The sequence below is a fragment of the Hippoglossus hippoglossus genome, chromosome 24 (genome assembly GCF_009819705.1).
Source record: "Hippoglossus hippoglossus isolate fHipHip1 chromosome 24, fHipHip1.pri, whole genome shotgun sequence".
In the NCBI taxonomy this organism is placed as follows: Eukaryota; Metazoa; Chordata; class Actinopteri; order Pleuronectiformes; family Pleuronectidae; genus Hippoglossus; species Hippoglossus hippoglossus.
This window is the reverse complement of record NC_047174.1, coordinates 5,686,152-5,707,426: the sequence shown is the minus strand read 5'-3', so window position 1 is coordinate 5,707,426 and position 21,275 is coordinate 5,686,152. Positions and strand designations below refer to the sequence as shown.

The 21,275-nt window shown below is 41.5% G+C and overlaps 3 protein-coding genes across 3 annotated transcripts; 1 reads left to right on the top strand and 2 right to left on the bottom strand.

Annotated features, from left to right (window-relative positions):
• The first annotated feature begins 844 nt into the window (after nucleotides 1-844).
• LOC117758240 lies at nucleotides 845-7,379 on the top strand. The gene is made up of 21 exons (XM_034579756.1): nucleotides 845-1,000; nucleotides 1,088-1,146; nucleotides 1,230-1,316; nucleotides 1,398-1,519; nucleotides 1,629-1,769; nucleotides 1,926-2,021; nucleotides 2,233-2,403; nucleotides 2,685-2,787; nucleotides 2,879-3,099; nucleotides 3,592-3,748; nucleotides 3,834-4,045; nucleotides 4,125-4,239; nucleotides 4,649-4,848; nucleotides 4,951-5,065; nucleotides 5,155-5,324; nucleotides 5,397-5,491; nucleotides 6,116-6,240; nucleotides 6,566-6,761; nucleotides 6,855-6,996; nucleotides 7,094-7,184; nucleotides 7,276-7,379. Exons 1-21 carry the CDS (start codon nucleotides 978-980, stop codon nucleotides 7,344-7,346), a joined length of 2,712 nt encoding a protein of 903 aa, XP_034435647.1. The 5' UTR covers nucleotides 845-977; the 3' UTR covers nucleotides 7,347-7,379.
• A 4,047-nt stretch (nucleotides 7,380-11,426) lies between these two features.
• On the bottom strand, nucleotides 11,427-16,504 carry zpax1 (zona pellucida protein AX 1). Its single transcript, XM_034579219.1, has 21 exons — nucleotides 16,374-16,504; nucleotides 16,221-16,294; nucleotides 16,035-16,130; nucleotides 15,827-15,951; nucleotides 15,235-15,381; nucleotides 14,988-15,065; nucleotides 14,730-14,894; nucleotides 14,566-14,662; nucleotides 14,272-14,489; nucleotides 14,029-14,185; nucleotides 13,747-13,955; nucleotides 13,540-13,657; nucleotides 13,237-13,436; nucleotides 13,048-13,162; nucleotides 12,804-12,973; nucleotides 12,636-12,730; nucleotides 12,421-12,551; nucleotides 12,142-12,331; nucleotides 11,826-11,967; nucleotides 11,610-11,730; nucleotides 11,427-11,531 (listed from the first exon to the last, which is right to left on the bottom strand). Exons 1-21 carry the CDS (start codon nucleotides 16,391-16,393, stop codon nucleotides 11,452-11,454), a joined length of 2,748 nt encoding a protein of 915 aa, XP_034435110.1. The 5' UTR covers nucleotides 16,394-16,504; the 3' UTR covers nucleotides 11,427-11,451.
• A 557-nt stretch (nucleotides 16,505-17,061) lies between these two features.
• ttc32 (tetratricopeptide repeat domain 32) lies at nucleotides 17,062-19,549 on the bottom strand. Its single transcript, XM_034579223.1, has 3 exons — nucleotides 19,375-19,549; nucleotides 18,646-18,812; nucleotides 17,062-17,818 (listed from the first exon to the last, which is right to left on the bottom strand). Exons 1-3 carry the CDS (start codon nucleotides 19,527-19,529, stop codon nucleotides 17,691-17,693), a joined length of 450 nt encoding a protein of 149 aa, XP_034435114.1. The 5' UTR covers nucleotides 19,530-19,549; the 3' UTR covers nucleotides 17,062-17,690.
• Nucleotides 19,550-21,275: the final 1,726 nt, after the last annotated feature.

Genomic DNA, 21,275 nt, shown 5'->3' with positions numbered 1-21,275 from the left:
GTTCCATTATCTATTCCATAGATTTCATAATTCAAATAAATATGTTTGCTCTTGTGAAATTTGCAACGTAAAAGACATATTTTTTATTTTATTTTGGAGACGGATGATGTCTTAAGCAGCAGCAGAACCAGATCTGAGCTGTCCTTGTAAAAATGTGAGTATTATAATCTCCCTGCACGTCACAGAGGCCACATGTCATTACTCTTCACGATGCTTCTCTGGACCAATGAGTCTGAACCTTGGCTCGGCTCGTCAAACCATCGTTGTGTCTTCTCGCTCCGTCTCCAAGAAAGTCATCGTGTCCTCAGAGACATTCCTACACTTGTTCTCTATTCAGCTTCCTAACTCCAACTGGGATCCAACACAAGCTGCTGGGGACTCTGTGTGAAGACCAACAAATGGAGGATCTTCCTCTGAATTTACTCTTTGTACTGTCATAATAAGGTAAGATAAAAACAATAAAACAATATGGACTGAGTGGAAGAAAATAAAACAAAATTTAAAAATGATTTTATATTTTATTTATCTGTATTAGAGTAATATTTTGCTGACATTATAATTTGTGTTTATTTTTTATTAATTCGTTTAATTAGCTTTTAGAAATACATTTATCATTATTATTAATTATTTCTCACAGTTTTATTCTGATGTATTTTTATTAGATGTGTATACGTGTGCACATGTGTGTATATTTCTTTTTTTATTATACTATATATTTTATTCTTGAGTGTTTCTACACTTGCACATTGTAGCTGTTTGGTTAGACACCAAATAAAGTTAATTATAAAAAAAATCAAATCAACGATCAAAAAAAGTATAAAAGCAGTCGACACCACCTGTACTCACAATTACCTCCATCAGCCGGTGATAGGATCCACCTGTGTTGAACAGGAACCTCCCGCTCCGGCCAGCAGACTTTATTCAGATCTGCAGAAAAACCAGAGCTCTGTGGTTACCAGTGTTCCACCTCTACTGCCATGGCCTGTTTCTACCGATTGGGGTTTGTACTTTTTGTTTCTTGTCAAGTTTCCCCTTGTTCACGGCTCCAGATTTGATTTAACACTGAAAATGATTCAATGTCTTTCAGGTGGTTTATTCTCCTGATGGCTGCTGTAAACATAGAAGCTCAAAAGAAACCACCTAGAAGTAAGTTTTTTTTATTTTTCAGTCAATTGAACCAGTGAACTTTGTTTTTAAACTCTACTGAATGGAAACTTGTTTAATCCCAGATATCAGCTCTAAATGTCTGGGCAACATCATGCGTGTGGATGTTGGTCCACTTGGAGGGAAACTTCTTGAAGTCGCTGTCGTCATAAGTAAGTGGACATTTCTGAATTTATTCTTTTCAACTGTTAAAACTCACTCTTTGTAAACTTCCCACTTTTTTTCCCCCTCAGATAACTCTAGCATCCTTATTACGCCACGTTTGGCGTCTCAGTGTGGCTTCAGCATGACGACGGACCAGCGGGGCAACACTGTGATTTACGTCTCCCTGCACAACTGCTTTGCTCACAATGTGGTAAAGAACAATTGGAGATGTTGTGTTTTTTGTCGAGCAGCCGCACCGATTGTGTCTTCAATGGGTTTTGAGTTGTCTTCCTGTGTTCGTTTTTTTTTTTTTTTTGCAGGACGACTCATTCACCACAACCTTAAATCTTCGCCTGAAGGGGAACCGGATGGCCGAGGACGAGCTGCACCAGGTGGCTGAAACCTGCCGCTACGCCGCCTGGAGCTCCAGGGAAATAGTGTGTGAGCGTAACTACATGGAGGCAAGTGAACGCTGCAGGACTCTTAGGGGTCATGTTCCAGTCTATATGATAAGTAGCTTTATGACCCGTATTAGCATCAATGGCTACTACATTTGATGCCACTGTAAAAACGAGGGGGGAGATGTATCATCATTTATAAAGTGGCCTCCTCTCTAGGTGTCTGTGAAAAGGGCGGCTCCGGACGACTATGCTGTGCCTGCACATCCTCTCCTAGGGGTCAACTCTAAGCTTGATCCTCGACGAGGTGCAGAGGTAAGATCCGCTTAATCAGTCCTTTTTTTTATATATATATATATATATATATATATATATATATATATATATATATATATATATATATATATATATATATATATATATATATATATATATATATATATATATATATATATATATATATATATATATATATATTCTGGAACATCTTTTCATCTGTATTTAATGGCTTTCCCTTCACACACAGAAAAAGCCCATGGACGCCGGCTTCAGGATCACGTCCATCGTGTTCTTCACCCCCGAGGAGAAGGTCATGACGGTGGCCGAGGCCCAGAGAAGTGGTTACGGGATCGCGAGCACTCCGTCGAGGCTGGTGCTGCGAGGCCCACACACGACGTCTGAGACGTACACCCACAATGTGAGTGGAGCGCAGGCCACTAAATTACATGAACAAGGTTTGACCTACCAGCGCACCAGATGATTTATTACTGTCAGCCCACTGATTACACAATATGACCAAACTGCCTTTTGAATCACTTACTTTGTCTTGCATCCAATTGGCACAGTTAAACACCAGTAGACTTCATTTTATTAATGGCCCCCATTGTCGTGAATTACCCACATCCTGAGTAACTGTGTTTTCCTCTTCTCCAGCTTTTGTCTATATTCTGCAACTTTTACCCTCATTTCTTCCTGCAGGTAGCCGGCGTACCGATGACTGTGCTCCAGACCTCCACCATCTTTGAAAAGAAGTGGCTGGCAACTCAGATCAATGCAGCAGTTGCCTGTCCGACTGTGAAGGGTAAAGACAACATTTTGAGAATGGAGGACTTGACCTTATGACTCTGGAATCTAAAATCTATTGGATGTTTTTCCTTTTTTTTTGTTTACAGGCAGCGTTCACTTCACTCCCAACACGATCACCTGGTTCCTGCCCCGGCACATCGACCCGCTGGTTTCCGCCAGGCAGCTCATACTGTCGGAGGTGCACGTGGGCGTCGATGGCGAGAGACTGGACGCCACTGAGATGGCTGCCAGGCGATACTCTCTCTCCGTCAATGACATTTACGTCATCCTCGAAATTCCTGTCGGTGCCACCGGTGGCTACTTTAAGGTCGGTTGCATCGAATACAGCTTTATATAAATTGAGTTTATACTGTTTTCATGCATAATGTCAAATTTCCAAGAGTTCAGGAGACGCTATAGGTTCATATAAACCTGACCCACAGTGCTGGAGAGGCATTTTCAAAAGGGCCATTTCAATAATGATTTACAGTTTTATAGTTGCATATTTATTGATTTGTGTTTCTTTACTTTCTGGGATTTTGAGACATTTTTAAAAACTTCAAAATCTCCAATTAATGATCATTTGCACACTTACTTCATCGAACATTTAAATTCATTTAATATTGTCAAACATTAATAATTTCAGATTTTAATAATTCCACCCCTCAAATCACAAAGTGCTTTAATTTTTAATCCAATTTCTTTACTCCTCCACTTGATGCTTTTCTGGCTCCAGTTAACTTTCTATGGCTTCTGTAATTTCTTTTTAATGGGACGTCATTAAATTTGAGTTTAATGCCCTTTTTTTTTTTTTTGGCAGAGTCACATTCAGGGTGATCAATACTTCACTTCTTACATGATTGAGCCGATGCTGGAGCTGCTCTGGACGGAGGACTCCACTCACGAGGACACCAGATACAAAGTCCTGTTTCCCATCGCCACGCCGTTAATGCCTCGACCTGCACAAGTTATCGACAGTGAGTTTTTAAGATGTGTGTATATATGGAGTTTTGATGAATAAGTCCAACCTGCCCTCATCCCTTTTGTGTTGCTCCCTCACAGACACCGTTCCGGGGGAGCGGATCTTCAAGGTGCTGATCGGCCCCTTCGGCTCCGACGTGGCTCTTGTGAACGTCTCCTTCCCCTCGGAGGTTTTGTCCGTCACAGACTGCAGCGCCAGGGGCTTCAACGTCCTGGAGCACACGTCCCCCAACAGCAGCTTGAAAGTCTTCACCCTCGACGTGCCCTTCACGGATCCTGTCGTACAACAAATTGTAAGAGCTTCGACCTCAACTTGGAAATACGAATATTAGGTTTTTTTTGTGTTTTGGTTGATAATCTTTTCCCCAACAGACAGTAAAGGGGATGGCAGTGTTTTCTCTTCAGCTGACCTTGGGCCTGCTGGTGCTGCCGGAGTTTGCGCCATTTTCTCACACCGCTAATCTGGAGGCCACATTAGTCGACATAGGTCTGTTCTCTTAATGGATTTATTCAAAACAGTGTGAACGAGAGGAATTGATCTATAAATCAAACTTTATCCATTCAAAAGTAATATTTACAAATGGTGACTAGGAACAAAGAATCAAACTATTAATGGTTAAATCTACATATTCGAAAAGGAGTGAGAAGTACAAATTTATTTGATCTCACCCCTTCTCCAAGTTATTATTGAATTAATAATTATCTTGTTCTTAATCAGCTTCCTATATATCTATAAATATGTTGATTACCTGTGCTCTATTGTATATAAACTAAGGAACAATAAATATTAAGTGACCAAATAAAGAAACTAGTGATTGTCAAATCCTCTCTTCCTCCCTGAACCTTGTGAACAACATGTGTTCTTCTATAACCTCAGTTTCTTCCTCCTCCTCTAGTTGCTCCCTCTGTCTCCGGCGGATGTGATCATGAAAACTTCTATGTTCTCGTGCAATACGGAAGTGAGGGCTTCAACTTTCAGACCATCGTGGGAAAGCAGACGTTGACCCCCAGCCTGGCTCATCTGTACGGGTTCAAGGACAACGACACACACTTCAGTTTGGTCGTGCCGTTCTCAGCCGCTGACACCGTGTTTGAGGTCAGAGCTGAATCAAGTGATGGTTGTGCAAAGATTATAATCCTCGATGTACTGTCCTAGTTTTTAGATTGTTTGTTCTTGTGCCTTCTGACAACTGCTCAGGCCATGGAGTCGTCATCCATCAGGAGCAGAGTGGACGTGACGCTGAAGTATCCAGAAACCAACGGGATCATTCAAGAATTCTCTTTATCCTGCAAATTCCCCTTAACACTGACTGGTTCGTTTTAGAGAAAATACATTTTCTTTGTTGCCAAAACTCAAACACACACGCAGTAACGGTTCTCGTCGTTCTCCTCCTCCTCCCAGAGTGTTTTCCTAATGGAACCATCACGGTTCTGGCTGTGAAGCTGGAGTCGGTTCCCAATCTGAAGCCCAGTGAGCTCACCCTCTCCGACCCCAGCTGTGGTCCCTCCTACAGCGACGACCGCCACGCCTACTTCATCTTCACTGGGAACTCGTGTGGGACGACCAGAAGGGTAAAGAACGCTGTTGTACATTGTTCTACATTAAGATCTAATACGACTAAATTTCTACTTTTGATTTCTCAGTTTTTTTCCAACGTGATGCTGTATGAAAATGAGATCGCTCTGCCGGATGACCTTCAAACTTCACAGGACTCAGAAACAGAAGAGCCCGAGTATGAGTGAGTGTCTGAAAGTTACTGTACATTAAAATAATAACGTACGTCTCACTAAATTTATGAGAAATGTGGCTTCATGGATTCCGGTATCAAACCGACCTTTTGAGGCCGGTGCCATTTGAGACATCGTGACGTTCAAGTCAACGCCCTCATCAAATGTGGGCAGGTTCATTATAAGACTGAGGAAATAGAGGGGCATTGCAATTCTAAGTCTTTTTAGCATTTTTCAAAATTACCATTTAAACATGGGCTAAAACACGTTATTTATTAGACAGCGCTTTGTTAATTCTTCCCAACAATCCTCAGTCACAGCTTCACTAATTTGCATTTGCTGCATTTATTATCTAATATCTTGGTGGTTCTTTTTTTGTTTTTATCAAAATGAGCAGTTGCAGCACTGATGGGACAATCTTCTTAATCTATGAAGAGTTTCTTCTTAAAAATGTGATCATTTCAGTCACTTAAATACGACATGAATCACAGATAAACGCCAGACCAATCGTCTCCGAAACTGAATTAAGTCTCGAGACTCATTTTGTGTCCGAATGAAGATTTTAAATCGATTTTGCCACTGCTGACTTCATGTTCCTTTTTTACAAGTCGATCACATTGTTGTCGTTCCTCCAGGTTAAAGATTTCTTGTTACTATCAAATCCACACAACCCGAGCTGTGACCTTCAACCCCAGACCTCGCAGGAGTGAACCATACGCTGAAAACGCAAAGGGCGAGCTGCAGGTCGCGATGAGAATCGCTTTGAGTGAGAAGTTCTGAATGCACCTATTTTCACACTGGCTTTACAACATTAACTTTTTTGTCTTTACCCTCCTAACTTGTGGCAAAAGAGACATGGATCAGATTTGAATGAACTCAGAACAGTAATCTTTTCTGTCTTTAGGAGAGTAAGGTATAAAGTATTAATTGGCTGTTTCAAAATTAGTAATCTAACGTTGTCCTGCAATCGCTCATTGATCTTGATTGTGTTCATGTAATTCCACCTCAGAGTCATTGACGTGTCTTGAAATCAAGTTAGCAAGTCGTACGATGAGGACTCAGAATAACATTTTCTGTCCCTCCTCCCTCAGACGATTCCTACAGCTCGTTCCACAGAAGCGAGGACTACCCCATTGCCAAGTACTTGCAACAGCCGCTGTATATTGAGATCGAGCTGATGAGGTCCCCCAATCCCCAAGTGTCCCTGGAGCTGGAGAACTGCTGGGCGACGCTGAATGACGACAGGATGTCCAAACCCAGATGGAACCTCATCATCGACGGGTAACCGAACCTGGACGCTGGTGTCGTCTGTTTATAAAATGACAGGAAATGGTGAAAATTGAAATATCGACTTGAAACTATTCTCTCTTCCAGCTGTGCAAACCTAGTAGACCCCTACCAGGTGGTCTTCCATCCGGTGTGGGTGGATGCCAGAGTTCCGTATCCCTCTCACTTCAAACGCTTCGAGGTCCAAATGTTTGCCTTCGCTGAAGATCAAGATAACTTGAATCGTCAGGTAATTAACACTTTAAAAAACACTTCTGTTCTCTCATGCTTCACATATGGTCCAACTCTTTCATATAAACATGTGTATATCTGTTTGTAACCTGCAGCTCTTTGTCCACTGTGATGTGGCGATCTGTGATGACAGGAACAGTGGAGTTTGTAATGGGCAGTGTGCAAACCAGCAAAACAGGATCAAAGGTTAACTATGCATACTCTGGTGTCATGGTACAAAATGTTACTCGTTTGAAGTCAATATATTAAATGTTTTTCTTTTTCGCTTCCTCCGCAGGTCAAAGACGAGCGGTTTCAGACGCACACAGTTACAGACACGTGTCATCGGGACCCATAAAGAGAAACTAACACAATCCTAATAAAAGCGGTTTTACAAGAGTTTACACTTTATTGTTTTCTATTATCACTCTGGAATCTTGATGGGAGTAATTATCAGTTTCTGTTTTTTCTAATGTCAGTAATAATTTGTCTGTAGTTACTAAGAATCTTTATTGTCCACTGGCATTGGAATTAATCTTTGGCTAAAGCAGAGTACATGGTGATTGAAATGAGTAAAAGAACAAAGGCTCATGTCAAAGATGGTTTTTATAGCAACTAACTACGGTGGCCCTGAGAGCTCAACACACTGCAACTTAAGAAAACACATGCAAGTGGACAAAACACAAGCAAAGTAAGAGAACCTCAATTTCACAACACATTACAGAAACGTGCAGCAAATACAGACAACGACAACGGAAGTGTTTCCAGAGGACAGCTAAAAGTGATGGACACGTCTGCCACAGGAGACACAAACGTCCAATACATCAAACAAATACGGTTCCACACAGGGGTCGGCAACCCACGGCTCTTCAGCCCCTCTGCAGTGGCTGTACAGTGTTGTGCATATTTTTCGCAAACGGTGAACTTAACAAATCAGTTTTCATGATTAGCGTGAACGTCACATTCATTTTTTTAAATCATTGTATCAGGCCATGAAATACCAGGAGCGTGTGTGCGCTCCCAAATAGCGCACACACACACTGGCCCCGGGGCTCCGCCCCCGCTCACTAGCTCGGAGAGCCTCACAGTGAGATCAGAAGAGGGGGCAAAATTGCTCTTTTGATAGTAAAGGTTTCCTATCCCTGCACAATATGGACAATACATTGCATCAAACAGGGGCTTGCTTGTTTGTGCTGTTTATTCAGTTTAACAGGAAAAAACAGCATGTCTCTAGCTCAGATCGTTGAGTCATGATGCTCTAAAGACGACATATTTGAGATCGTATAAAACCCAGTGGGTCTCAGCAGTGTTGTGCAAGTTCACACCTCATGAACAATTTCAAAGTTCAGTTCATACAAGTAAACATGAATAGTTCACGTTCATAGTTCACCATTTAAATTCTGAACTAGTTCAGTTCATTTCATAGTTTTAAGGTGGAAAGTGAGAATGAAAGACTTAACTTGTTTTTTAAAGAACTTTATCCATCACTACCCCTTGCCTTAAACTGTACTTCATATGTATCAATTCCTAAAAAATGTTTTTTATTTGTTTTAATTATTGCTAATTTTGCCTGTTTATTTATTCATACCCTGCAAACAAAAGGCACAACAAATCATGTGTGGACAGGACAGTTTTTTGGGGGGTTTGTCTGCCTGGTTGCAAACCATTCACTAGTCTGATGAAGGAGGGCTTTTCCACTTTACTCAGAGGCTGTAAATCTCCAATGTAGTCAATTACAAGTTTGTCTACCTGTTGCTGGGAAATCATACCCTTGAAGGCTGCAGACAATGTGGTTTGGGTCATTTGGGGCTGTTGGCAGGGGGTCTTGGTCTTTTTTTGACTTTCAATTACTTGGAGATAACTTTTTAGGCTAGCTGGATGCTTCAGCTCCACATGCTGTTTTAAATTAGATGCGGATGAGGCTGACGTCCGGACTTGCGTTTTCAGCGCAGGACGACACAATTTGCACAGAAAGGTGAGATTTTTACTGTCGGAATCTTTATCAGACAGTGTGTAGAAATCCCGCAAATAAGGTGCATCGGATGTAGTCGCTGAGTCTGCGTCTCTGCTTTCACTTGCCATTTTTATATGAGACCGAGAGCTGTTGTCTTGGAATACGTTGCTTGTTTGGACTACATGTGTGTGCGATGAATCATGGGTAACGTAGTGCGAAGTCGAGTTAGTTGGTTTAGGTTAGGCTACATCGCGGAAATTTTACGGGCACTGAGCAACGACATGGTGCAAGCATTCGATTTAGACAGCGTCTCTCCTCAGAAGGAAAACATTCCGTAACGTTTTAGCTAGACCTCATAATATGAACGTGTTCACCGTTCAAATTCATTATTTGTCATTAACTTGCGTTCAGTTCATCGTTCTCATAAAAATGAACGTGTTCAATGAACGCGTTCATGCACAACACTGGGTCTCAGAGGGTTAACAGGATACATCTGCAGTAATAGTTTATTTATTCAAATAAACCAAAAACTTTTAAAGTTTAGCAAATTTTCCAAGATCACTGACGGACACCAACTTTAACAACTCCAAACTGCAGCAGCAACAGAGGACGTATCCATCACTTTTAGGAATCCTCTGGAAACACTTCCGATGTCGTTTTCTGTATTTGCAGCGCGTTTCTGTAATGTGTTGTGAAATTGATGTTTTCTTACTTTGCTTGTGTTTTGTCCACTTGCATGTGTTTTCTTAAGTTGCAGTGCGTTGAGCGCTCAGGGCCACCGTAACTAACTGATTAAAACCAAACTTACTGGACAAATGACCCAAAATGACTTGAAAAATGTTTTTGTGAACTTATCCAACTTATTTTGATCCATCTACCAACATGGAGGCAGGGTTTATGACCTACACTGCATACAGCCACCAGGTGGTGATCAAGATGGTTTGGCTTCACTTTTGGGAACAATGTCATCCAACTTGATAAAGTTTGGTTCATTCATGAGATTCCTCTACAATGGCTACAAGACATGGGATAAAATCAAGGGCCACAAATCAGATGAGCTCTTGGTGAAGTGAGTGGAAGATGGATACCATGTTTGCATCTTTATGCATTTATACTATTATAGAAACCTCATTTGTACTTGTCCAGTTAGTATGAAATTATTGAAGTGGGTGGGTGGGCTGAATTTACTTTTAAGGCTTTAAAAACGTGTGTTTTTAAGAATGCAGCAGCTCGACTGGTCTTTAACCTAAATTCACTCACACTACTCCGCTCCCCTGCTCCCTTCACTGGTTACCAGTGGCTGCCCGCATCCGTTTCAAAACATTAGTACTTGCGTACCGTGCTGCGAACAGATCGGGTCCAGTCTACATCCAGGACATGGTCAAACGTTACACCCCAGCCCGTTCACTCCGCTCTGCTTCTGCCAATCGGCTTGTTGCTCCCTCACTGCGAGCTAAACACTCATCAAAATCACAACTGTTTGCTGTCCTGGCTGTCCCTAAATGGTGGAATGAGCTCCCCATGGACATCCGGAGAGCAGAAAATTTACACATCTTCCGCCGCAAACTAAAAACACACCTCTTCCGACTATAGCTTGAATACAATTTTAAACTAACAATTTAGTAGCACTTAAATATAGCACTTTGTAGTTTGGCTTTTTTGAAGAAATTGTACTTTCTTGATTCTTGTTCCGAGTTTGTACCCTCATGGTTGAATGCACTTATTGTAAGTCGCTTTGGATAAAAGCATCAGCTAAATGTAATGTGTGTGGGGCTGTGGCTCAGGGGGTAGAGCGGGTTGACTGATCAGATTCCTGACCCCTCCAGTGCAAGTGTCCTTGGGAAAGACTGAACCCTACATTGCCCCTGACTTTCAGCTGTGTGAGAATTATGTGCAATAGAAAAGTGCTGCATGAATCAATTAATGTCACTCAACTAGTAAAGTGCTCAATAAATTCAGTGGCTCTACATTTTATAATTTCTGGAAACATTTCCAGGCAGCTGCTCAAATACATTAAAAGAGTGTAAGCCTCCACCAAGGCCCAACTGTCCCCTCAAATTCAATCAAGCTGCACCAAATTGCAAATCAGAAAATGTTGGACACAGTCAGTGAAAAAGAAATTCATGATTTACCCCAAAATTGAATGGGTTCTTTCCTATTATTTGTCAGTTTTGTTGGCAAGATAACAAACCAAACAATAGACTGGTGAAAACAAACCTTGTCAGAGGCAACAGATGCAAGTTTTATATATAAAAAAAACCTAACTGAGTCACTGCAGGGAATCTAACACATTAATCCTCTGTGGGGGGGGGGGGTCTTCTGACTGCAGCGCCAATGCATTTAGTCTGCAGATAACAAAAAGTCCTATTGTTCATCTGGTCACTCTGCAACAACTCTCCAAAACAAGGGTAACTTCCAGTTTGCCAGAAGTCAATTACTGGCTGTACACTGGGGAACCATTCAAAGCTTTAGGCAAAGAACAACAAACTAGGTTATCATTTTAAGAATTTTTTTTTTTATTCAAAGGTTTGACTGAGTAGATGACAGGATTGGTCCAGAAGAGATCTGCCTTTGGTTGCTGGAGTTAGTGCTTCTTTGCGCTGGAAAGAAGCAAAAAGACAAGATTCAGTACGACTCAAGGTGATGATTTATATTCATTAGAGTTTGTGCAGCCTCACCTCTTTTAACCCCTTGTTGGCTGTAGGGCTTCATGCCTGTAGGATTCACACACTGGCCCCTGCAGGAGTCATCTGCGTCGCCGTTTGCGTGACAGACCACCGCGTCACAGTGGACGTAGATCTGTGGGACAGGGGCAGATTTGGCACAGAGGGGTTAAGATTCATCCGTTTCACATCCTGCGGCCCGGAGGAGAGTAACTCATGTTTTTAAATTACCTCGTCTTTCAGAACCTCTTTGTCTTCAGTGAAGGTGAACATCTGCATAGAGAAGCGTTTGACGTGGGACGGGATGGCAACTCTGGTGTCCATCGTAACTGGGTGGAAGACGGTCACGTAGCTGTCGTTGCGGTTCTCACAGCTGGTGAAGAGATGGGAAACAAACAGTTTGTTGTGGAGCAATTTTAAAACATATCTTGCAAAAACAATTGAGGCTTTGATTCAAACTTCTGAATCCTTAAGTCAAGCAAAGCAACTTCTAACCTCTTTTAATATAGTCGTTACTCTGGTTTTGTAAAAGATTATGCTTCATTACCTGTCCACAATAATGTCCCAGCTGGGCAGAGATGTCCTGTCTTCATGAAGAGTGGCCCAACAGTTCTCCAGGATGAGCTCCAGCTGCGCATCTGCAGAGTGCATCAGCTCCACCTCAAAATACAAATGCTGTCTCAGGTATTTCACTACTGGATAATCTTCCGCTTGGTAGAACGAGTCGTACGATGAATCTGGAGAAGAGACGCACAAAATAAAGTGGACAGACAATGTTTGCACCAACAGGACAAGAGTTGACCATTCTGAGAAGTTTCCCACATACCTTCAGCGAGCCTCATCTGCACCATCAGTTGTCCTGATCCGATCTCTGCTGCAGGTTGTTTGTTCATTGGTTCAGAGTTGAAGGCAAGAGTCTGAGTGTCATTCACCATATAGTAGCAGAAAATCCTATGCCTAAAAAAGGAGAACATGTTAGAACAATGAGAAATTAAAAAAAAAAAATCTCAAAAAGCTATTATTCAGGTTAAGACTTGTTACCTGTAATCTGGATCAACTGGTGACGTGTAGGCAGCTCCTTTGTTGTTGTGGTAAAGGCCGATCTCATTTTCATACAGCATGTAATTGTCAAAAAACTAAAGACAGGGAGGATTAAAATTTTGCCAAAGGCGCTTTCAATCTCTATAAATGAAGTTGGCAGTAACTTACCATTCTAGTGGTTCCACAGGAATCGACTTCGAACGAAAACAGAGCAAGGCGATCGTTGCTATAAACTGGTTTGCAGGACTGGTCCTTCAGAGTCAGCATGCTCGGGTCCATGTTGGGCACAGACTCCACCTTCAAAGCCAGGGAGGTCATTGTGCCGTTTGGCTGGCACTCTTTAGGGAGAACACAATTTGTCAATAAGATGTTTCATATTCAACCAGCAGAAATTCTAGACGTGTTGTCTTACTAGTCGTCCTGAAGGGGAAACTGCAGGACAGGTAGAGATCAGCAAGCATCCAGTTGTTGATGGAGTTCCACAAGACAATGTCAAGTCTGGCTCTGAGTGAGTCAGAGGTAACCAGCTGCAAGACAGAAAGTTAATGTACCCAATGCAAATAGGTTAGAGTCAGTTTCAAAGTCATCATACGCAACTTACCTCAAATACTGTGTCCTTGGCTCTATTTGGCATCACAAGGCTGAAGTGTGTGTCGTTTTCTGCAAAGTTGTAAGTCTCCATCAGCTCAGGGGTTAGCAGCCGGGACCCAACTAGGGTCTGGAAACTGGGGCCTTGACTTCCGTATTTCACACTGATGTAAAAAGCATTCTGGTCACAGGAACCAGAGAGTGTGGGAAGCACTGAAGGAGAAAAATGCAACAAATAGGGTTTCTCCCATGTTTCATTTCATGGGCCATTATTGAAAGTCATGACATCAAGTGACAAATATCAAGATAGTCTCACCAACGTCTTGCAGAGATGCCTGCAAATCCACCAAGTGGGCAAAGGGAGTTTCTTCCGGCAGAGTTAGAAATCCAAAGACCAAAGGGAGAAAGTAGGACGTAACCAAGGGTTCAGGATTCTGCAGAATTTTAAGAAGATCAGCTACAGAATGCATCCAAACAAATAACAGTATTGTGTTCATCTGAATGGGATTATAATGTTGCATACATGTTTCAGGACGACATCAGCATCAAAAGGCACTTGCAGAAAGAAGCTCTTTGATCCATTGGAGAAGCTGTGCTCCTGCACTGAAAAGCCTCTGGCTGTACTTTCCTCTACAGTGAGAACTCCAGTGGAGAATGTGATGTTCCTGAGCTCCACATCATGAAGAAAGGTTCCCAAGTACAGAGTGAACATCCTGTCTTGTGGAACAGTGTCTGAGGAACAGAGGGGGACAGGTTTAGCTTTGCTACAAGTTCCAATAGCCTCAACAAGAGAAGTGGGACTCACCATCTTTGAGGTGTGGAAGTCTGGGCATCAGAGGGGTGGTGATGGGGAACAAAATCTTGTATCTGGTATCATCTTGGGTGTCCTCTGCCCTCCACAGTACCTCCAGCATGGGCTCCACACTATAGGTGATGTGGTACTGGTAATCTGGGGCATGGCTCTGCAATTATTCATGGTAGCTTTAATAAATCATGAAAATGGACCAGTGACCAGAGCCTTGCATTGTAAATTTATACACTTCCCAACCTTGTAGTAACCATCAGGCGATCCCACGGGGATCTCGACGATGATGTGAAAGTCGGTGGCAGATAGTGTGTACCCTCGTGCAGCCATCTGAGATTTATCCAGCCTCAGTCCGTTGATGCCCATGAAGATTTCTAGGATTTTAAAGTTGGCGTCTACCAGGGGCGTCACACGACGAGGTACGTACCAAGAGATCACCTCATTGGTGAAGAGGAGGCCGCCTGTTGAAGAAACAAATCGTTGACTAAACCACTCTCTAAAACCCAATCTATGCTGCCCAGATTTCTCGAGACTCACCTGTGGGACAAGCAGCTGCCAAGTTCACCGTGCGCAAACCGTCCTGTGCCTTGTAGTAAGCGCTCACTTTTAAAACCACCATTGGGACTCCAGCCACCTACAAATGGTGTTGACTGTCATTCAAGAGCAGGAAGATATGGTGCACAAGCAGGTGCGTCACTTACCTCCTCAAAGTAAGTCTCTGCTGTATCGTAAGGGCTTCGCATAACCAGGCGGTTGGTGGTGGTCATGGCAGTGTAGCCAGCCTGGATGGCCTCCTTCAGCACCATCGGAACCGGGTCAGGAGTGAAAAATGTGATTTTCCAAATACCTTGTTCTCCATCTGATTCCTGGAGGGGATAAAACGATTCAACAACTTGTTTGGGGACACCAAATGGTGCAGGTAGAGAAAGTGTGTGGCGACAGAATTGTTGAAAACATACAGCAGGAGTGGCGTTGATCTGGGTTTCAGCTTTAGCTTGTCCCTTAGCCTCAGCAGGTTTAGCCATGTGGTGTGATACCTAAAGAAAAAGCCAGATTTAAACTCCCAGTAACATTTGTACAGTTCACTGTCGGAGACATTACATTGCAATCATTTGGTGGAAACTGGACCCAGCCACTAAGTGCGGTAGTGGAGAAAAAGCCATTTCATTAACTGGTCCTTTAAAACCACGATATAAGGCGACATACTTCCATGTAGTTCCTGTCGCAGAGAATCTCTCTGGAGGCCCAGCGAGTGTAGCTGCACGTCTTAGTCACATCACGACTGACACCATCGGAAGGATTCTCATGGCTGTACATACGGAGTCTCAAGCCGACATTAAATGTTTCATCATTCTATAATTTAAAGAAAAAAAAGGCACAAACAAGAAAGGATGCATGTCATTAATCAACATCTGTAAAATGTTTGGCAGCAGTTGACTAATTGTTTAAAGCCTAAAAATCAAGGGAAAACACATTTTCACATTTAAAAATTCAGCTCATAAGTTATAGATTTGCCACTTTTGTCATGTAAAGAAATTAGACATGAAACTTTACACATTTGATAAATATTCAGATGCAGCACAAACAGCTTTAAGTTTGTCCCCTTCAAAGTAAAAAGGGACATTTAACTTGTATCCTACAACAATGTATACTGGAGTTGGCCATTTTTTTTATTTATTTAAATCAAGTAATGAAAAGACCAATTGCAGGTTTGGTTTGTAGAGTCTACTCTGATAAATTTAAATCCTTCCCATTGGAAGACTCTGGACATTAACATGAAAATAACAGCTCAACATACTTTATTGTCCACATAGCAGCCCATCAGAGACGTGTAGATTCTGGTGTTGCCCCATGGGTCAGACTCCATGCTGTATCCACACTGAGCAGCCAGGCTGGGCGTCAACGCTACAAGCTGGGTGCCATCTGGAGGGCAGAGGCAAACACGACAAGGGTCACGTCTAAGTGACGAACTAATCTGCTCATGGTTCGCAAGGGTTCATACTCACTGATGGCTTCCACCTCAAGCTGGTTCCCCACAGCCAGAGCCGTGTCCAGGGAGAGTCTCATCAGATTGCCTGCACAGTCGGACCTTAAACCGCTGCCTGTGTGGAGAGGTGAAGAGAAGTCAGCTCAGCAGAGCATGTAAACTGATGTGAGGTCAAATAAAGTCAGTTGACGTGAGTTATTCCTACCTGACTGTGAATTGCTCTTCAGAGTCGGCGGAGTCAAGGTGACAACGGCAGCCATCATGAAGTTCCATAACAAACTTTAACAAAGAGGTCATCAGTCAGACACAAGTGAAACAAAGGCTGAAAGTTGTTACCAACAGATCAAACAATACTTACATGTGCTCAGTCCTCCTCATGTTGTTTCGTACAAAGACAAAAAAATCACAGGAATCAAACCACTTTCAGAGCGTGGCACTGAAAGCCCAGCAAACTACAATCTACAAACCAGCTCTGTGTGAGTGGCTGACTGCCTTACCCAGACGCCACCAGGGGTTTTATACAGCACTTGATCAGGACGCACAGGTGAGACGCATCAGTGATTCACACCTGCCTGCCTCACACACACACACACACACACACACCTGCCTCACACACACACACCTGCCTCTCACACACACACACACACTCCAACACACACTCAGAGGGGTTTGATATATGAATCTTTGAAAACAAAAGAAAATCATCATTCATCAGCTGTGTGCAGGAAAAATAATTTATTGTTCACTGATTATGTTCAAACTAACATGTGTTTGACATCAGAAATATATATATATATATATAATTTTCGTCACAAAAGTCTAGATCTGAAAAACAACTTAATATTCACATCAGAATTACGAATGAGCAAATTTTTAGTTTTAGCTTGAAAAACAAGACCTGAATGATCTATACATTATCGAAAATAGTTTCCAATAAGTTTTCTTTTAGTTCATAGATTAATGTATTATTTTACTCACTTAGCTAGTTCTTCAGATATATAAATAATTATTTACCACAGATATTTATATATTTGATTATTTAAAAAAAATGCAGGGTTAAAAGATTGTACAAAGCGTAACGGATTAAAAGATTTCTTTAAAATCATGCACCAACATAAACACTTGTCTTCCTTTGAGACTCCTCATTATTACTTGGTACTAACATTTGACTATTGTTTGCTTATGGTCACAAACATCCTCCCAGTGACTTCAAGGTGGGGAACAAACGTTTATTACTGACAGTAAAACCCCCGTCTGTTGTTTTGCCTGCTGCACCTCGGTCGATTCGTCTGCACTCTCCATTCACAGATGATATACTTTCATTTATGAGGCCATTATATTGTTTTTCCCACTGAATGAGGCTGGAGTTTGCGCAGGAAAGGAATCAAAAATGCTCTGCTTAATAAAAATCCATATTAGCGTCGCGCCTGATCCAGTGTCTACTTCCTCCTGTCATGTGCACAGACAGCAAAGGAGGTTATGCTTTGTAGCCTTCGTCTGATTTCCAGCTACAATGTTTGTGTGACACATGATAAAACATCTTCAGATCCAACAAGGAAAACTTCAGACAAAATAAATAAAACAAACAATGACAACAATGACAATGACGGTATCTTTTGTTTGAGCACCAGACTTCGGGTCATATAAAACTCGCTGTCTGTAGTTTATGAGAGTGTCAGTATCCTCTGTTTGTCTTCTCCTGCCGGTCCAGAAGCGTCTGCTGCAGACTCACTTTGGCATCTTCAAACTCTGGGTTGAGCTTCAACGCCTGCTGGAAGTCACTCACGGCGTCGTCGAAGAAACCTGAGACACAATAAAACAAATAAATAAATACAGATTGGGTATAAGTTGGTGATGTGTGAAGCACTGGCCGACTGGTTTGATAAGATTCAGCAGTTTTTTGATTTCAGCAGAATCTGCTCCAGGGTTTGCAGGCATCTGGGTTAGTGAAGGCACGACTCCATCTAGTGTCCTCTGGAAGAACACACCATGTTCCACCTTGTGATCATAGTGTGGTTAAAAAAATAAATAAAGGATGTGTTTTCTTTCCTTTAAAACGAAATTTGATGACTATCATATTTCAAGGCAGCTGACTGAGCATGTGAACAGCAGCAAATGCTAAGAAACAGTCGCTGACCACTTAGATGAAGTTGCAGATGTGGCTTAGTTGTTTTAAATCTTTATTACACATCATCCTTTTGTCTGTGCACAGGTGACTCTCACGTGTTATGAACTAAACCTTAAAAACAGGTGTCAGACACAGGCCTTGAATCACAACATATGACAGGACCCTGATTTGTTTTTCTTTAAATTTGTCACCTGCCTGTAGCTGCAGTTTATTTGGCCAAACAACTGTGATTAAATTTACTATAGGTTCATCTTTGAATAAATGTTAATTTCACTTTCATTTTAAATTACTTTAATTATTTAACTGGGCATTTTATTTGTTGTCCTTCTTATTGTAAAGCACTTTGTAACCGGGTTCTGAAAACCGCTGTATAAATTGAGTTTATTACTGTTAGATAAATTAAGACGTTTATTCCGAAAGCCCTTTTCTGTCAGACTTGCTGATGATAATAGATTTACGTTAAACTTACAGTGTATTCTCGTTCTAAAGTGCGTGTTCTCACCCAGTCTGTATCTGATCAGTCCTCTGTTGTAGAAAGGTACTTCAAAGTGACTGTCAGCCTGAATAGCAGAAGTGTAATCCTCCACCGCTTCATGGAAATCCACCCGGAGGTACTTTATCTGTCCGCGGTTGTTATAAGCTCTGGCCAAACTGGCAGCATCACATTTCCTGTGAAAAGACGACACGTTGCAATTCAATTTTATGTTTCAAGTTTATTTCAATCATCTTTATTATATGTTTACACCGGGGATCAGAGAGAGACAGCATTTCTACCCATCTATGTCCTGAACATGTGGCAGAATGGACCCATAGAGTTGACTTTGAGTAATTATAAAATACAAAACTCAGTCACAACCAAGAACTTCATAGAAAGGAACAGAATGATCAAACCATCTATCGATCTATCTATTTATGTATCCACATATCTATCTATCTATCCATATATCTATCTATCTGTATGAAGCAGAAAGACAAAGCTTACAAAGTGCGATGAACTTATTTAAAAGACAAAAGACTGAAAGAGAGAATTTGAGGAAATTTGTTGAATGACATGTTGTTACACACTGTTTTACAGCAGGTGGCGGTATGCACGTTAAGCTGTTCCCTGTCAACCAAGAGAAGAAGAAGAGCTAATTCTATAATAACAGCGAAGAAGAGGACACACTGGGTTGACGCTAGCTAACCAGTCGTTAGCCGTGAGCTAACTCCACCGCCCTGCAGAGGGAAGTACCTGGAGAGCAAACAGGAAGTGATGAACTGAGAGTACAGCTGCTCTGCCTGTGTGAAGTTCTTCTGGTGGAACTCAGAGTTTCCATGTTCCAGCTTCACTGGGATGTTTTCTTCCATCTGCAGGTTTCTGGGTTTTCTTATGTCGGGTTTCCGCATACACTGACGTGACGTCACGGAACAGAGCGCCCAATCGCCGTGCAGAGCGTCAAGGGTAGGCGGGACTTAGACGCAACCTTGAAACCAGTTTGAAAACTGGATTTAAAGCTCCCACACTAGTTTACGTCCTTATATTTTATTCTATTTTTATTTTATTGCTTCTATTTTATTTGTATTATTTGTGTCTTTCAACTTATTAACTTATTAACTTATTAGCTAAAATTGTCACAACACAGATTCGTCTTTTTTGTTTATTTTACTTCTTTTAATTGTTTTACCTTTTTATTCTACTATAAAAAGGAGATTTTTAAACTGCTTTCTGATTTTAAGTTGATTTTGTTTAATTTGTGTTAGAATTTGAAGGAGACACAAAATGTAACATTATAAAAACACAACATCATTAAACATTGAAAGCAGATCTGAAGAGGTGCGTATATTTAATGTTGTTATTAATAAAGCCTATACTTCTTATTTTTTTATGACTGATAACACAAAAATTCCATCAGAGCGAATTGTTCTGAACAGTATTATCTAAACTGAATAAATATAATGTTAATATTAATTGAAATGATGTCTCGATTAAGCCGTGTTAATTATCATCCTACGTATCCATCTATTTACTGAAGTTAAGTATAATCTCTTAACAGCAGGTGGCAGACTAGATATAGAATCTCATTAAAACAAGGCAGTGAATGCATGTGAATATACACTGAAGTTAATGATAAAAAATAGTAAAGGAGCAATGAATATTAACTCATGGTACATAACAGAAACATAACACTTTACATACAGTTACTGTTTATTTATTTGTAATATTATCCTGATAAAGTCCAGTTCACACAAACAACTGGAACGGACTCAAACATCGGTCACACCACAGTCCAGTGGACAGTGTGGACACTTTCTGCAGTAAATACTCAACAATGAGGCCGACACCATATGCAAAATGCTGACAGATTCTCAGACCATCTCCCGGGTGAAGATGTAAAACGTTGCGGTGAAAAATGACACCTTAAGAAAGCGAAGGTCACTCAGGAGCCGTGCACTTCCCCTCTCTGCGCCCCATTTATCTCCAGACAGTGTGAACGAGCTGAAACGGATCAAACAGAGACCAGTTTGACCCAGAGGAAAGACGGCTGTTGACACTAGTGAGAAAATGGCAATAACATACAACCTGTGGAAATGTGGGTTAACCACTGAGCGTTACATCACAATAACACACACACTGAGAGTGTGTAGAAGTAGTAGAAAACATTTCAGAATCCATTCAATTATAATACGATGACGATAAAATCTTCATTGCAGATAAACCAGGTGGGAGGATGCAAAGATTTCTAACTTCACTCTTCACTGGCCAAAGAAACAGCCCATTCCAAACAGGCAGGCTTAGAACTGGCACTGCACCAGTTTTTAAAATCCGGATAAACACCTTCAAACTGTCTGTGAAAGGATTTAGGGGGAAACATGTGCACATGAAGTAAAGATTAGTGGCTCGAGGCTGGTGCGTCCTCTCAGGCTCGAAATGTTGCTGTTGGCTGAGAGAATTAGCACAAAGAATCAAAGTCCACTTCAGTCTGGCAGAACCAGGACAGACGGGCATGAGATCAGGGGGCGGATTTACTTTCTTTACCATTGTGAGATAGGACGGTTTTCCACATTTTCATTTATTTCTTTGAGTATAATTCCTGGATCTTGATGAAAAATAATATCAGGCATGTTTAGAAACTCATAAACTGATATTTATGA